An 18,207-nucleotide genomic window follows, 5' to 3' on the forward strand; every position below is an offset into this window, starting at 1 on the left:
ATGAAATTCGAAGTATCTTATTTGGAACTTTTATCTTTCGAATAATTTATGTGTTACATAGCTATTTGGCACTTTATCCATACATTGTGAAACAGGCCCTTACTGTACTGTGATTCTAAATTACGATCTAATTTTAGAGATGATGAAGACGCAGTAATAAGACCTCTTCCGAGGGTGAAGCGGCTGTTATCGGAACCGGCTTGTTTGGCGCACGTCGTACAACTCTTATTGACATTTGACCCTATACTTGTTGAAAAGGTGGGTTTGAGATTTCATAAATATTCTGTTGAAAAGTATTAAGTTGTGGTCGTATTAAGAGGGCTTAAGGTTTTTTTAATGTATAAGGTGGCGATTTGTGACTTCTGTGGTGAAAGACTTTATGGGGAGTTAGTGAAGAAAGTAGAGTTACATTTATCGATTAGTTATAAAATCCGCACAATGTATCCGATTATATATAAAAATACATCTCCTGTAATTCTAGGGGAACCCTTAAAGGGAAATTTAATTGTTTTTAATGATAATCAAAGTCAAAGATAACGTTTGATCTCAAGAACATTATTGCTTCAATTTACAACACTATTTAAACACCTGACTTTACGAACTTCGTTTCGCCTTAATATTTTTCAGTAGCTACATACCAACATATGGAAAATTTTGCTATTCTACCCCATAGAGACTGTTTGCTTTGTAATTACAGCTAAATCTTTCCTTTTTTGTATTCCCAAGGAATTAATGAAAAATCTCGAAACTTTCTTTGAATTTTGGAATTTTCATATATAAAATGGTTTATTTTGTCAGGTGGCAACACTCCTATACGAAGTGATGCAAGACAACCCAGAAATTTCGAAGCTTTACCTCACCGGAGTATTTTACTTCATGTTGCTCTATACTGGTTCCAATTTATTGCCGATCGCCCGGTTCTTGCGACTTACGCATATGAAGCAAGCTTTTAGAGCAGATCAGGTAATTAAACACAAGTAAATCTTTTTAACTAGTGATTTTGAGACTATAACTATCAAATTTGTATCTGTCAAATGTCACGCTTCGTACAGAAAATTAGTTTGACAGATGTTGAAACTGAATTCGAGTTTGATTGCCATCGTAGAATACATAATCCTTTATATACATGTATTTGATTTCTTTAGCATATATTTTATTAATAATATTTATTTTGACATATCTCAATATATATGTAAGGGGATTGCAGTCGTATTAATATAAAAATAAATTCTAATGTAAGTGAACTTTGTATGAGAAACACATCTTTAAAACTTTATAAGGATATATTAAGTTTTTAAATTTTTTATTTTGATATATTTTCTTGTTTCCAGTCGACATCAGATATAATGCAGAGATCGATTCTTGGTCAATTATTGCCTGAGGCGATGGTCTGTTATCTGGAGAATCATGGCTCTGAGAAGTTCGCCCAAATCTTCTTGGGCGAGTGGGATACGCCTGAGGCAATATGGAACTCCGAAATGAGGTATTTTAATATAAAATATATATATAGCATTTAACATAAAATAAGTTTGAACTGTGTTAATCCGAAAGACTAGCTATGAATTTTATCTTTATTTTTAGTATTGAAAATAAGAATTTGAAAGAACGGATGAGAGTTCAGGTTCAAGTTAATAGACCAACATTGCTCTTATTATGAAACGAGTAACGTGTCGTGTTTAATACCGAAATAATGGTATTTATGGACTGTTTATGAGGCATAACATTCATACATTTTTAAGTGTAAAGTGACAGTATTTTTAGTATACATGGATTTTTAAAATTGAGTTTTTTATCTTAAAGGCAATAACAGAATACAACTCTGGTCTCCCTGATTTCGATTTACGGCAAAATTGTGTTACACTCGGATTGAGTGTTATTGTTAAGTGTCTTAAGTAAAAGAGTCTTCCGTCTCTTTCTGTCGAATTTTGTCTACGCTGTGAGGAAAAGAGACAGATTGAATTGCAATTGGACTAATTTAAGAATTCATCGTTCCAGACGCATGCTTATAATGAAGGTGTCAGCGCACATAGGGGAATTTACGCCGCGGCTAAGAGCACACATAGCGGCCCGTTACCCGTACTTGGCGATTCCAGCTGTCAGATACCCTCAACTCAGTCACGAGTTGTTCTGCAATATGTTCTACTTGCGCCATTTGTGCGACGAGCACAAGTTCCCGGATTGGCCAATACCGGATCCGGTATGTATTTAAAAAAAAATTCAAACGTATACGTAACACTAGCGTGCACGAGAGATGTCATGTCATTACACATCTAAAACTTACAGAATGGGAATAGACTTTTTTTATTGTTCATTTTAGTTTTTTCTTTGATTATTGTTATTTTGTGTGGTTATGTGTGTGTGTTTTGTTTGTAATGAATGTTATGTCTGTCTGTCATGTATGTAATATTAATTTTATTATTGAAATTTTTACTAGGTGGGTCTTCTAAAGGACGTGTTAGAAGCGTGGCGTCGCGAGGTAGATAAAAAGCCAGCGTCGATGACAGCGGAACAAGCGTATATGGTGCTGGGGCTAATTGGGAGTGGGCCACATGATGAAGCGGCTGTTCGGAAAGCATATTACAAATTGGCTCAGCAGTATCACCCTGATAAGAACCCCGAAGGGCGGGTAAGTGATTGACATATTAATGCCGCTTTGACATAAGAATCGGTCATTTATTCGTTTGTAACATGTTATTCTTATTTCATCAACAATTTATGGGCTGATTACATATATTTTTCATTTAACTTTATGGTGTAATCCTGTCTAAGGGACAATGTTATTATCGATCCTGAAACTCATAATCGTTCGTTTTTGATTAGACGCGTCAAAAACGGGAAGATTTTAGTTTAGTATTGTATAATTCCAGTGTTTTTATTTTATGTTTTTTTTCTTAGTTATTGATGCACTTTTTGTACTTGACTTTCAGTAGGTGCTTCTTATTTATTTTTCCATGCTAAGGTTATCTGAAGGAAATGTTATTTTAATATTTTCACAGGATCGTTTTGAGGCCGTGAATCACGCGTACGAGTTCCTCTGCAGTCGCAACGTGTGGTCGGGTGACGGACCGAACACGAATAACATTCTGCTCATATTACGCACTCAGACCATATTATTCAAGAGATATTCTGAAGGTAAAGGAAACTGTTGATATATAGTTATTTAACATCGTAAAAATTGCTCTAATAATTTTCCCCTAACGCGCCAAAAAAGTATTTATTAACTCCAAAAAAAAAACTAAATTTAAGAGTACTACATAATTAGTGTTACATTAAGATCATATCACTATCACGATGTATTTGACCCAAAAAGAAACCGACATGTCTTAGACCCAAAAAATCGACAGCAGTCAGGTATAAGAGGCTGATCACCTACTTGCCTTTTAGATTGAGTCAGTTCAGATCATGAAACATAACTCTGAGGCCCAGGCCTAAATAGGCTGCAGCGCCACTGATTGTTATCTTTAATAAGACAGTACATAATAAAGCCGATTATATTAATTACAGTACTAGCCCCATACAAATACGCGGGTTACAAACAACTCCTGCGCACCATGCAGTTGGAGACAGAGGGTGAGCAATTGTTCGCGGAACAAGATGCATCTGTGGCCCTGTTGCCCGCCGCTGCGGAACTTGCGCATGCGACTGTACACTGTTCCGCATTGAATGCGGAGGAATTGTGCCGCGAGGATGGCTTGCAGGTATAAATTGAAATGTTACCTTTATCAAATGTTATTGATTGTAATTCAATCTTATGGTATTAACAAAAAAGTCTGTTATGTACACGCGTTGGAAGTTGTACTTCATTGGCGTAACAAGATAAAAGAACAATATTTTTTAGTTTGTAGAAAAAATGACACAATAGAAAAAAGGTAATACACTTTCTTGTTTGTTAATGTGATATTCTATGATAAACTTTGAAATCTCTCTCTCTCTCTCGACTCGCTTTGAACACACAAAAAGTTTATCAAAACCTGTCCAGCCGTGAGGAGTTAAATTAAACATGCACAAAAGATTCATATATTCTGTCTGGTTTTTTGTTGTATGGATAGATAATGGATTCCAAGACCTACTAACGCCATCCGCCGGGCTAATTTGTGTATCCAAACCAACCATACAAAAATTTTCCATCTATTTTTTTTTTTCCATTTTTTAGCGCTTTATCAGATTATAGAGCAAGCTGTATATCAAAGCTCTTAAAACTTACGTAAGGTGTAACTAAAAATACCACTTTCGGAAAGTAATTTCTTTATGATTGACAGGTTCTAAGTTCAGCTCTATCTCGCTGTGTATCAGTGTTGGGCGGAAGTAAAGCGGACAGTACAGCGGCCCGCGTGTGCGCGCATTGCGCCCGTAGCTTCGCTGTTGCCGCCGGTTTTCCTTCTTGTCGGGCTGCTGCTGCTGCTCTGCCAAATCTTGCTGGAGATCTAGTGCCATTGCTCAAACGGCCGGTAAGATCTTATAACAATGTAGGTTTAAGTCAGTTACAACAATACACTAATTAAAATAGTAGCTAAGATATTGATCTTTTCCACCTCAAAAAGAGAGATGTCAAGAAGTACTTGAAGAAGCGGGAAGACTGATTTTGTTTGAGTAGTAGTTTTAAATTCTAAGTATTTTTCGTTGTTTTTAAATGTTAAATTTCAGTTTACTTTGTTTTTTTTTTGTAAAATCTTTATCTATTAATGCACTTGCTTGTTTTCTGTTTTATATACATAAATTGTTTATCTATGTAATCTGTTTTGGCTTTCTGTATTGTCTTAGTGTTTTGTATTATAACATGTATAAGTATAAGCTGTTACATTACTTATAATTAAATAAATAAATAAATATTACGTTAAATTGTGAGCAGTACGTTGAGGTTCACAATCTCGCGAGATAGATTACAACCTACCGGTATTTAGAAATCAGTTTTTTAGAATACGGTGACATATATAAAACAAGTTTCTTCTTTTGATTAAAATACTCACACAACATTAGTTCTGTTCTATGTTATATATAATTTTTACGACACTTTAGACACTGCACTCTTTTTAAACGTATACGTAAAGTACGTAACAGCGTATACATGATAAATAAGGCACAACTGGCGACAAGCTCTAACAAATTAAACACATTCAAATTCTCAACTTAAGTTTCATTGATAATGATTTAAAATAAAAATGACAGCAATTGGGTGATACGGCATGCGCGGGCGCAGAAGCCGTAGCGGCGTTATCAGCAGAACCGACGTGTCGCGTTTTACTGGCGAAGGCCGGTGCTGTTCACGCGCTGTTGCTGCCCGTTCTGCAGTACGACTACACGCTCACCGAAAGTGGTATGGACACGGAAAAAGCGGCTAGCAAACAGGTATTTCATTCATTAATATAAACTTAAAGTATATGTTGTATATTATGTTACTGGCCTTAGTATGTATATAAGTTAATTAACTAAATATTTTCGACGTCCTGGTGGACAGAAAAACTGTGTCCAGTTTGAATTTCCACCACACCAACTTCTTCTATTTAAGATTATTTACACAATAAATAAATAAATAAAACACATTTTTAAACACACGTACGTATACGTACACACGTACGTGTTGCCTTTTCCTAAGGGGTTTTGTTTTAGTACAGCTTTAACCGAGAGTCGTAAAATTGTGATTATTTAATATTTCACTTGGGTTTGAATATATTCTCTATCTCTAATATAACGAGATCTAAGATTTTAATGAAGAGTGAAGTGATAAATTTATTTTTGATGACGAATGGGGCAAATGTTTAAAAGATAAAGTGAAACGGTGGATCGAATATGACGATACCTTTTGAATATGAATCTTATTGTGATCGCTAAAGTCCATCTTTACCCGTATCTCGAGTCACAATCTCGTTTTGTGCGCTGTCAAATATGTCAAAGTTCATACAGAAAGTGGTTGGACAACTCTTGAAACTGATTTGAGTTTGTATTTTTTTTAAAAATTACGTATAACTTCTATATAGTTTATGAGTACCTGAGATTCTCTAAGCGTGATAATTCTGGCACAAAAGGCTGATCCTAGGTATTAAAAAAAAAATTAACATCTGACGTACACTCCATTTTATTGTACTTATTTTTTTGGAAAATTATACAATGCTTTACTTTGTAGGAGATCGCTAACCGCCTAGCCGTACAATGTGTACGCGCATTGTCCGCGTTATATGGACCTCACGAAGAGACTTCCGCAATGGACGACAATGTTAAAGAAGCCCTACATCTTCTCCTGACACCATACCTTTGCTCCAAACTTGCCAATCCTGATTCGCATGAGGTAAATTTTCTTATTAAGCTAAACATTTATGATCGCGATTTTATGGTCACACAAATATTGGTCAGCAATTTCTGAGATTAGCCCGTTCCACTAACTTTTTAGCTAACAATACTATTTATTTGCTAAAGAGTCTATAGTAAATAAGTTTAGTAGACTAATATTATTTCGTATAAATTTTCAGCTCCTAAAAACCCTAACATCCAACTGGAGAACGCCATATCTTGTATGGGATAACAGTACAAGGGCAGAACTGCGAGAGATGCTTCGCGATTATCGCTACTTTAGTGATGATGAACCTCTTATAACACCATTCGAATATTCTGCCCATGAGCGTTTGTTACTTGTCGGCGGGGTCTACTTGCACATATACAACGAGCAGCCAGAGTTTACTATTGAGGTGAGTTATTTTTTAAACTTCTAACTTCAAAATGGAAAATGGTTCTGTCAGTTTGACAAGTTGACAATTTCATGATATGTGTATTCCGTAGATGTCTGTTTGTCCAGCAATTCCTCTGAAGCTAAAACATTGGATAACATATGTTATTATATATCTGTTATATCACCAACACAATGACAATATAAATTGCATAATTATTTATTATTGATTTTTATATACGAGTCGAACATAACTTCACATTTTGACCATCGTATACTGTCTCAGTAACAACTTGATGTATTGCTTACTTGCAGAATCCTCAACAATTCGTTTTAGACTTGTTGAAGTTCGTAGAAGGCGAAATACGAAAAGACTTGACTGCTGAAAGAGCAGAACATATAACCCTCGCGTTGAATTCGCTCGCCCACTGTGTTATCAAGAATCCAGGTTAGTATATCCTCTAGAGGCTTTGTTTATTGTTCAGCCGAGTTCACCATTGGACGTCGAGGTAGGCGAGTAGTAAAATGATTGTTTTTTTTAAGTTTTTCGTCCGCGTTTAAGAACTGTGTACGCTCGTCATTTATTGCTCAACTTACGCAGATTGACATAAAATTTCAAAACCACCTCTTTTCAAAAATGTTTTTTAAACACCTTAAATTTATAGAAATAATACATAATTTTGGAGCTAAATTCTTTAATTTTAAATTCTAATTTAATCGTCGTTTAAATTCTAGTTTTGACCGATCTGTAGATAATTTTTGCTTTGCTTAGTGCTTGCTATAAGAGGCCGTACAAAATGTGTCTGACTCGTTGTAAAACATATTGTAATTCAATTAAATAACAAAGTTTTTGTAGAAATATTGTACTATATATAAGTGAATTAAACTAAATATTCCAGGCGTAGAAATACAATGCAACGGCCAGTTCGGTTTAATCTTCGGCCTTTTATCTGCTCGGTCCCACCCACCTGTTTGCATTGCGGCCCTCCGCTGCGTCTCGGCTACGGCTGGTTGCCGCGAGTGCGTCGAAGATGTTGCCGCTAGCGGCCTTTTGGGACATTTGTTGCCGCTCCTTGTGGCCTCGCAACAGGTTGAGGCCGTGACCGCATTGTCCGCTTTGCTTGCCAGTACTGCGCTTGTTAGAGAGGCGTTGGCAAAAGGTTTGTAAAGGCTAATACCATAATCTTAATATTAAATTTAAAGGAACTAACGATGATCATTCGTTGATGTCAAGGGTTTATTTCTAAAATAAATCAATGAGGAATTTATATACACAAATTAACCGGAAATAACTCGCAGAAATTCACTCACACACACAAAACAAAATACTGTCACTAATCACTTTAATAACGCACACTTAACACAGTTCTTTATCACTTGTGTTCACTTTATTCGCACTTTATCTCTACGGTGTTGGATCTCGCATTCAAAACTGAATCAATCGGTTGTGATTCAGCTCGCTGGGAATAATCTTGAACGGTCTTCGAGAACTCTCTAGGCAGGAGATCTACTGAGTAGCGATTGCACAATTCTATAATGACGTATATATATCTTTCTCTTTCGCGCACATTGCTCCGTCCTTGTCGTACGGCGTTCTAGTGTAGTCAACCCGTCTTCGTAACAATAATTTAGATTAAGTTAAATAATGTTTTGGTTATTTATCTATAACAAAAGAGTTTATACTTTTTGGGTATTCGTTTATTTAATTAGTTCATAGATGATATGTGAATTGACATTATTTAATGTCACAAGGACACGTTACTTCTTCCTGGAAAGTAAAATTTGGTAACTCTGCCAAATCACTACTAACATGGACCTTTTTCAGGGGCTGTGATTTACCTTCTTGACCTCTTCTGCAATAGCAAGTTACCAGAGATGAGAGAGGCTGCTATAGATTTGTTAGCTAGAATGATGTCTGACAAGTTGCATGGACCTAAGGTATGCTATATGACACAGATTACTAAATACTGAAATTTTTATTTACAATATAGAGGTTTTTGTAGTATTAAAATATAGAAAAATTATGATTTACTTTTGTATCATTAAAAGCTTATAGATGTTAACAGCGTTTATCGCCAGGCTGAGATTCTCAGCTGAGTTTGAATAAATTACGTTTCATAATTACTAATTAATTGTTGGATTCTACTAAAATTTTGACTTGGTTAAAATTCTAATACGCATTTAAAATAATTCAGAAAGCTGTTCTTGTTTTGCTGCTTTTTTTTTTAATTTTTGCTCTATCAATTTCCGCAAGAGGATTTTTATATATGTATCTAAAAAATAATTTAGGGGTACTAATTTTTATAATGCGCACTAGTTCTTAGTGACAAGTTTTCACATATTGACGAGTATTATGACATAAATCATTCAACTGTGTTTGACTATTACATAATAATTCGACGGATTTTTTTTTTGTAATTAATTCTTAGCACTTTCTATGCATTTACAAAGACTTATTATTAATATAGGTCCGCCTAAGTATATCCCGGTACATCCCTGGCGTGTTTGCCGAAGCCATGCGGGAAGCGGGGGGAGTGAGTGCCGTTCACATGTTTGACGCTAGTCACGAGCATCCAGAACTTGTGTGGAGCGACGAATCAAGACAGCGGGTTCGGCATCACGTTGCCCAGCTGAGAGATCAGTATGTATATTTAATATATACCTAATTGTTTTATATTATGTTAGCTTTATTAGTGGTTTCCGTGTAATAAAGTACTAAAAATAATGAAATACCCGTTGATTCATACGTAGGATTACGTGCGCGTTCGTTAGTTGTTGCTCAAATACGCTATACGAATATTACATAATTGAACTACTCTACTGTCTATACTTCATCTTCTAATACCCGAACAGCTTCCCTGCGTTATATTTTACCATATTGTAAGCTGGCATTTTTATTATAATTCAAATTAGTTCGAACCCGTTAATACGAACTTATTTATTTTGTTAATACTGCGAGATCTATAAATAAACAACTATTAAATGGTTGATAATAATAATACGCACTCGCGAGCTCTCTGGCATTGAGAGTGTCCATGGGCGGCGGCGGTATCACTTAACATCAGGTGAGCCTCCTGCCCGTTTGCCCCCTGTTCCATATAAAAAAAAAGTTGTTATTATTATTATCAAAAGTTATTATTCATAGTATTAAATATGAAAATTTTATGACAGTAAATAAATAATATTGGAAATTAAAAAAAATAACGTTTTTGAATTAATTTGACATAGATGATATTTATTGATACCAGCGCCTTGGCTCCGACATATATTATTGACCACTTTGTCTCTGTGTGTGTGTTAGTAGCTGCTTTCAGAGCTCTCAATACAGTGCGATATTATTTTATCTCCGCCATTGGATTCATAATACATAAAACATTTTCTTCTCGTCATTCTAGACACTTCTCAAGACAAGTCCGCGATCCGTCCGTTCACTTTGAAGACCGTGAAGCAAATGACAGAAACGAAGTACGATGGGCGCCCCCTGGTGAAATCGTAGTCGGAGATGTATATCTCAAACTCTATCTACAGAATCCCCATTGGTCCCTACGAAGCCCCAAGAGGTTCCTACAGGAACTGCTCAGCGAAACTGTTACGGCATTGGCTAAGGATACTTCAGAGGTGAGCTTCTAGAAGAATGTTGAACTGTTTGCTCCGTTTACTTATTTGACTTATACAAAAATAACAAATATATCAGTATCACACATATAGAGTCCATGACTGGTAGATTACGGAAATTTACATACATCTTTAAAATTTTGCGACACATCACATCGTATGTAATACTTGCAAGAATTTACACAGCACTCGTTCAGACCGTATTAACATATTGCATAAACATATGGGGTGCGGCCAATAAAACAAAATTTTTGGAATTGGAACGGGGACATAAGGCTCTTTTAAAAGTGATGCTGTCCCGGCCATACAGATTCCCATCGGAAGAGCTCTATCATCTTAGCAAATTGCTTTCCGTTAGGAAGCTGTTTGTCCTGAATCTAATTTTAAAAACCCACAGAGCGCTCCCGTTTGAGAGTAGGCTGGAAAGAAATAGGGATGTTGTAGTCGGTCAGACCGTAAGGACCGACTTCGCTAGACGCAATATGCAAGCAGCCTATATCTATAATAAATTAAATAGGCTGCTTAACATCTACCCTCTCACCGCCTTCAACCTAAAAACCCGAATAAAAGACTGGCTTATGATCACGCCTTATGCAGTATTAGAACTGCTTTTGAGACCCACGATTTAAATACACGTTACTCATTCACTCACTTACTCACTCACTCATTCACTCACTTACTCACTCATTCACTCTCTCACACACTTACTCATGCACACAATCAGGTGTGATGATAACGGTTTAAAAAGTAAAAAATAAAAAGGAAATGAATTTGTTAAATTATTTTAAGTAATTAAGATTGTTATGGAAGAGCTGGGAACCCTAACACAGGTATATTTACTTAAAAGGGTTCCCAAATCTTACAATATGAAAAGAAAGATGTACCAACTTAAATGAATAAAGACTTAAATGAAATGAAATGAAAAAAATGAAAAATCACCAACAATATTACTTTAATTACTTTATTTTATTCTTTGGCTGCCATCACTGGTACTGGCATTACTAATTGTAGGTTTCGTAAACATTATGAATGTTATCTTTACTTGTGATTTTTTTAGTGTTTGTCATGAAAAGGGCTGTAATTATCACTCACCGTTAAACCACTTTTAATGCGGAGCACCGCACTTCACTTACTAATTAAATATATGTAATAGACGTTCAGACTCTTATTGAAATTGAAAACTGTGCGCGGCCAAAAAGGTTTGTAATCTCTGACATGTCAAAAAATGATAGCTGTCAGAATTCTATGGAATTAAAAATTAGAGTATAGATTAAGAAATACAAATGTGCAATTTATGTCTACTGGAGCCTATATACCAATTCAGGGCAGTCGCGGTGACATATGCGCGAAGGCTTTAGCGGTGTTGGTCCGATCTCAGCCGACGTTGGCGGAGGCTTGTGCGCAGTTGGGCGAAGTGCCGAGACTCACCCGCCTGCTCACTTCGTGTCCGATACACGCCGTGCCCGTACTGGCTGCTTTGGCTAATTCACAGGTGAATATAAAATAGTTTAGATTAAGTGTATATTGTAAAATTGACAATATTTGACAATTGACATGTACAGATAGCGATCATATTTCAATATAAATGTGGCTCTTTGGGATATTTTAAGTTAATAAATTTTAGATGTTGTTGTTGACGTGTCAACGTCTTTCATGACGGTTTTTTCACGAATTGCCTCATTTGGCAAGTGATCGCGAAGGCAGATGCCAAGCATTTTAGGCTTTCTTTTGCGAACTAGCAAACTGTGAAATCGAATCCCGGTGGGGGTCTTCCCTAAGAAATACGACCTTCAACTGTTCAAAGTTACGAAATATAAAATTCACGTGTATTTGGTAAAAGAGATTTTTAATATTTAATACCAGGGATTCCTACAAATGAACACGTGCTTAAATAATAAAATATTTCAGGCTTGTGTAGCGGCGTTGTCCCAAACTGAAGTGATGTCGGGGCTTAAGACGGCTGTGAAGAGTTGTCGCGAAGTGGTCGGCGGTGTCTGTGAGGCGCTCGCTGCTATATTTAACAGCTCGGCTAACACCGATAAACTAGTTTCGCAGGTATTATTTTTATTGTTTTACGGGGCAGAAATATTACTGAACTGTATCATCCAGCCTCCTCAATTGTATAGTATTGTACTCATAGATGGAGGTAGTGATGGTATTTAAAATAATTGTTTATTCACAAATTTAGACTATCCTTACAGAAATAAGTCAATACGATAATGTCGAAAGAATGTTACCTTATGTATTTTATATTATATATTTTATATATAATAAAATTTGAATAAAGTAAAAACGTACTATGAAAAAAGTTTTTAACGGTAAACTAAGAATATTTTAAGTATGCCGTCTTAACAAAAGTTATTTCTGATCAATGTATTAAAACGTATTTTTACAGGCTTTAGACTCCGACCTAATAGGAGAGCTTCTATCCCTTCTAGAAAGTGGTATAGAAGGTGAAACAGCGGCAAGACTAGTGAACGCACTCAAAGCGATGGCCCGTTCGAACGTGTACGGAGAACGCGTACGTACGACGCTCGCTAGATCACGTATATGGGAACAGTATTCTGCGCAGAAACACGATCTGTTTATTACGTCTGTGCCTAATCAACATTCGCTTACAGGTATGTTAATTATAGCTGGTGCATTTCGTCGAATTTCTTTTGTACGGCTTAGTTTCATATTTTTAATTTCTTATATGTAAATAAATAAATATTTCTTAAATCGTTTGTCATCAAGATTTTATGCGACATTATTGCTCTCCGGCATCTCTGTTCTAAAATCTTAGAATATTTTCACGCAGTAATCCAGAAATACTTACAAATCGCTAGTTCTTTTTACTTGTTTTCTCTAGTTTACAAAAACAGACTGATTTTTTTTTATAGAACAGGAGGCAAACGGGCAGGAGGCTCACCTGATGTTAAGTGATACCGCCGCCCATGGACACTAATTAAATCTAAATCGATGATTGATTTAGAAATGTAATTTTAACGTAAATGAATTGAAATATCAATCTACAAAAATATTATTCGAAATGAGTATTGAAAGTGGATTACACCATTAATTAATTACACGTATAGAGAAACTTGCAGCGTGCAAGGTGCACTATCATACGTGCGAACTCTGAGTATACATAGATAATTTTTCTTCCACAATTTGATAATCAATATATCGTGTGTCAGGAGAGTCATCTAATTGGTTTTAAAGATATATAAATGTGTAAAGAATCTGTGGCCAAAATGATCTTACGTTCTTTCGTGATTGAACTGAAACTTGAATCTTAATAATTTACGGCCGACTCTAATTTGCTCTAGTCAGATATATTAGGTTATTTTGTACAAAGTATTGATTCTACACATGCTAAAAAGCAAATATCGACGGAATTCCTTATTAAATTTGAGCCAAAAATATATAAATTTCCTGTTAAATGCACAATGAAATCTTTGAATAAGTTTGCTATGTGTTTGTGTTTACAGTTTTAGTTTAATTTAATTGATGAATTTTTGTTCAATCGGAAACCGTCGTTGCTGTAAATGTAGGACCTTATTACGATTGATTTATTAATTTTCAGTTCGATATTTAAAAATTATTTTCATTTCAGCCGCCCCTCATTCAGCGGGTTACTTGACAGCCCCGCCCGTCAACATTCCTGCACAGCCACCGCCCATAGACTGACGTACGCACGTCTCACTTCTGGCGCATCCTCTCTAGTACGCTTTATCCTACTAATATGTTTATTAAAATATTTAGAAGACGACTGATTTGGATTGATTTTTAGTAAATACGGCTACCGTCATTTTGAGTATATGTATTCGGACAACAGACACGTAATATGAGTTGATTTCATAATCACGTGCTTTAGTAAAATTTAGTATTTCATTTTTTTTCATATTAAATTTTTAAAAATATTAATCGATTAAAATTATTAGTTTTACAATTCGATATTTTAGATGTTAAAGTTTCATATTTCGCCGACTTTTTGTTAGAATCCACTCATGTTCAGGCAGGCTTTTTAATTTTAAATAAGTGCTATAATGAACGTTTCAATGCAGTAAAATAGATTTATCAAAACATACTCTGTTTTAGTGTATGGTCCGGCTGGTTATTTTTATATTCTCTTCAGTTGTAACGATATCAAAATTTACTAAATCATATTTAAGTGTATTTATAACGATTATATTTTGGAATAGCTAATATAATTGACTGTCTTTTGTCATTAATATTGAAGTCAACGTTTTAAAGAAATCCTAGAAATTTTGTTGAGTACTTAATATGTACACAGTTTTATATAGAATAAACATCATTATATACATAAATTTATTTTATTTAGAGTACATCACATCGTAAAATACATGATTGTAATGAAATATCACAAAGGTCCATGGTATAGGACCTTAATCAAAGTATTTTTATCAATAAAAAATTGTTTTTGTAAAATACACTGTAAACTCTATATAACGTCAATCGAAAGATAGTTTGCAAATTTTGACACTTACACCAAGTTGTCGTTAAATGGAATAGATATATTAGAATTTATTTCAGACTAGTTTTATTAATTACATAAAACACAATTATTTTTTGAATGCTATTGCTTATAGTCTGTTATTTTCGACTGACTTCTTTTGCTGCGCTAGAAATTATGTTGTTTTTTTACTCATTTTATTAATATCTTGCGATCTTTGTGATAAAGCATGTTCAAGTAATCCCAAATCGTAAACAACATCGGATTTCTTAGAAAGTTCGGTACTTTTGATGCCTGTAGTCGAGTTTATTAAGGACTAGGACATCAAAGCGACAAAATAACGTACCCAGCTCCGCCGTTTTAACTAATTTTTTCGACGCTTTTGTGGGATTTGTTGTTAAATCGAGACATGTTACATAGAGTTTACACTGTATTATTAAAATCAGTTATGGCGGTCGAAAAATCTATAATTAAATATTTCATAATTTCGTTATAGATTTATTGGTATAACATTGTTATAGATAATATTTGCAGGCACATAAAAATCTAAATTTACGGTCTACACATTGAAATAGTTTCATATTAATTAATACACAAAACAATGACTTTCTACTAAATTGTACACGTGCATATTCAATTTCAAACATTAAAAAACAATAATTGAAGTGATATATTTAACAGCATTACTTATTAAATAGATATAAATATGTAAATAAATTACGATTTTCAATTAATATTAGTAGTTGCAAGACTTTGGCGTCGATTTTTTAATAAAGGGTATTGAGATTGTACAACTCTGACAGGCGGAAAGGCGCAAACATTGAATCCCCTATGTCCAATAAGTTTTGGAATACAGGAGACGATACAGATACCGGCAAACATCTTGAACAAATGGCCTGCGCAAAAGCGATTTTTAGAGGGGGGGGGGGGAGTGACGTGTAGATCGCGGGATTCGTAAATCAGTTGATATTTGTGTCCTGCGCTGCGATGCGCAAACTTTGCCCCACTCCCTTGATTAATGCTCAAGAAGTTTGCCGGTATCTTTGTACCTTTGAATACCTTATAAACTTGTTATGTGATACATGTAAATATTTGCCTGAGCAAGTTAAATTCTAATCTTACGCAGACCTTGGAGTATGTTGGCCTGAGCTAAGGCTGAGTACGCTCCATAATTTTTCAGCCAATAAACGATTAATATAGATAACAGTTACTGCCAGTATATAAGATATAACAACGCGCGAACTTATTGTTTTTTAATCCAGTACATTTGTGAGAAGTCGTCGTGTATTTCTTATTGTAATTTTAATGTTATAGTAATAATGTCATTATTTAATCATTGTTTCTTTTGAAGAGGTCTAAATGTTTTAATTAAAATTATATTATCAGTGCTTTGGAAATCATATCACTATATAAATTACATGTATTATTAGTATGTATGAGAGTTTTATGTATTACTTTTCGCAAAGTTGTCTATTACCGCAAATAAGTAAATGAAATCATTTGAAAATTTATTTTGGGTTCTTAGATAATATACTTGAAACCGATCAACCTGCATTGAAACTAAAAAGTGAACATTTTATCTTATCGTGAAATTCGTCTTATTCGACGTATATTTAAAGTACATATCTAAAAAAATACAGTGTTATCAGTTTTATGTAACGATCGCATAAGAATTTTATTTCTAAATTGTCAATGCAACAATGTTATAATAATAATTTATTGTAACATAACATCTAATTTTTTTAAATATACGAATTTTAAATAAATGAATACAAATGGTTATCGGCCGGAATAACAAGATAATTAATTGAGAGAAGCGCAACGTGCTGAAATATATAAGTTTAGAATGATCGATCGATATTTTTTTATAGATTAAAGATTTATCATATAACAAATATATATGTCATACATCTGACAAAAAAAACGTGTAAAGATGAGATTTCTGTACATACTCATAAGATCTCCTTAATTTGCTTGCAATTAATTTTAACATATTATCTAGGACAAAATTAGCTTACGACAGGCTTTACCTAAACTAAAAGAATTGGTTTGTTGTTAGTGCGCTGACGCCTGTCACAGATTTCTTTTTCTTGCCATCGCTAAAAATTAATTTGATAATACTACATTTTAGTTGCAAACCCATTAGAAATTGTAATAAATACTTTTTTTTTGTTAATTGTATGTTGCTTCTCGCTATATGTGTGATATTATTATGTTTAACAATTTAGTGCTTAGTTATATCTAGCATAAGATCGTATGGGTTCTCTGATTGATCCTATCTTACATTTGTGCAACGAATTTTCTTATGGCGCCATCTGTTCGACCTCAACTGCAAGATTTAGCCGGAACTGTCCAATGTCAATACTTAATCGTTTCAATTGAATTATAATTGTCTATGATTTATAAATTCGTTTTTTATATAACAAATGGGCCGGAGCCTCATCTGATGTTGAGTCATACCGCCGCCCATGGACACTTCGGAAATCTCGCGAATGCGTTGCCAGTCTCTTAAGAATTAGTATGCTCCTTTTCTTGATGAGGCCTAATTCAAATTGCTGCAGTAATACCTCGACGGGTTGCTGGTTCCACATAGTAAATGTGCGCGGTAATGAGTGCCTTAGGAAACGCTCAAATGTGGAACAACGGACATCGAGGTTATAGGCCTCGCCTCTGCCTCGATGTCCGATGATAAAATGATGGTTTAAAGGAAACGTTTTGTTTATTCAAAATTGAGATAATATTAAAAGTTTTTTTAATGTTGGCATTCCATATTGACAATTGACCTGTTCGTTTATCGTTGCACCATTAAGGAAATATAAAAACATCGCAAACGATAGCATAACCGTCAAAGCAAGACTGACACAACATTTTTGTGCATTGCAACACTAACACTCATTCGCGGCAAATCAAAGTATTAATGAAGCAGTCTTGTTAAAGTCATAAGGCTCTGTTGTAAAACACGTTTGATTTTGTTGCTTAAGAATTTGTATTCGTGTAAATATGTTTAAAGGATTAGAAGGGTGATAAAGGACGCCGGAAGAACCTATGTTCTATGGAATGATATTTAATATTTTTATATGTAGATTTAAGGAATATCAATGTATAGTAATATATTAAACGATAATTGTAATAGAGCTGTTTTATTTCTATTGTTTTATTAATATTATGTATATTTTTATTGAAAATGGTCAGACTAGTTATATCATATTTTATGTTCTGTGACTGAACGTAATGAAATTAAATTGTAATTTATAATCTGCATTAATTTAATTAGCATAAAGAACCTGAATTGTGAATTGAACACATTTTGTAGTCAATTTGTCTATCAATATACATATTTAAATAAAAAATTGTTCAGATCGGTTTTTTTAAATTTTATTTATTTTATAAGCCATATATATTAGATCGGGATTCTTTTAAATAAATATCAAGTCATTTGAAATTCTTCATTTTAGGTCAGTAATTTTAATTATAA

At 34.3% G+C, this 18,207-nt stretch overlaps 1 protein-coding gene across 3 annotated transcripts in view; it reads left to right on the forward strand.

Annotated features, from left to right (window-relative positions):
* LOC110994436 (dnaJ homolog subfamily C member 13) overlaps window positions 1-17,862 on the forward strand; it is a 32,732-nt gene extending 14,870 nt beyond the window's left edge. For all 3 annotated transcript variants that reach the window (XM_045634753.1, XM_045634760.1, XM_045634756.1), the window contains 20 exons: window positions 138-258; window positions 799-963; window positions 1,332-1,483; window positions 1,996-2,197; window positions 2,435-2,626; window positions 2,997-3,132; window positions 3,505-3,698; window positions 4,260-4,448; window positions 5,167-5,346; window positions 6,122-6,283; window positions 6,465-6,680; window positions 6,974-7,106; window positions 7,558-7,818; window positions 8,484-8,596; window positions 9,127-9,299; window positions 10,054-10,276; window positions 11,598-11,765; window positions 12,182-12,328; window positions 12,669-12,894; window positions 13,872-17,862. In XM_045634753.1, the coding sequence (XP_045490709.1) occupies window positions 138-258; window positions 799-963; window positions 1,332-1,483; window positions 1,996-2,197; window positions 2,435-2,626; window positions 2,997-3,132; window positions 3,505-3,698; window positions 4,260-4,448; window positions 5,167-5,346; window positions 6,122-6,283; window positions 6,465-6,680; window positions 6,974-7,106; window positions 7,558-7,818; window positions 8,484-8,596; window positions 9,127-9,299; window positions 10,054-10,276; window positions 11,598-11,765; window positions 12,182-12,328; window positions 12,669-12,894; window positions 13,872-13,945 (3,427 nt within the window). In that variant the 3' untranslated portion in view covers window positions 13,946-17,862. The remainder of the gene's footprint in view (window positions 1-137; window positions 259-798; window positions 964-1,331; window positions 1,484-1,995; window positions 2,198-2,434; window positions 2,627-2,996; window positions 3,133-3,504; window positions 3,699-4,259; window positions 4,449-5,166; window positions 5,347-6,121; window positions 6,284-6,464; window positions 6,681-6,973; window positions 7,107-7,557; window positions 7,819-8,483; window positions 8,597-9,126; window positions 9,300-10,053; window positions 10,277-11,597; window positions 11,766-12,181; window positions 12,329-12,668; window positions 12,895-13,871) is intronic.
* The last annotated feature ends 345 nt before the right edge of the window (window positions 17,863-18,207 follow it).

The sequence above is a fragment of the Pieris rapae genome, chromosome 1 (assembly GCF_905147795.1).
Source record: "Pieris rapae chromosome 1, ilPieRapa1.1, whole genome shotgun sequence".
NCBI lineage: Eukaryota > Metazoa > Arthropoda > Insecta > Lepidoptera > Pieridae > Pieris > Pieris rapae.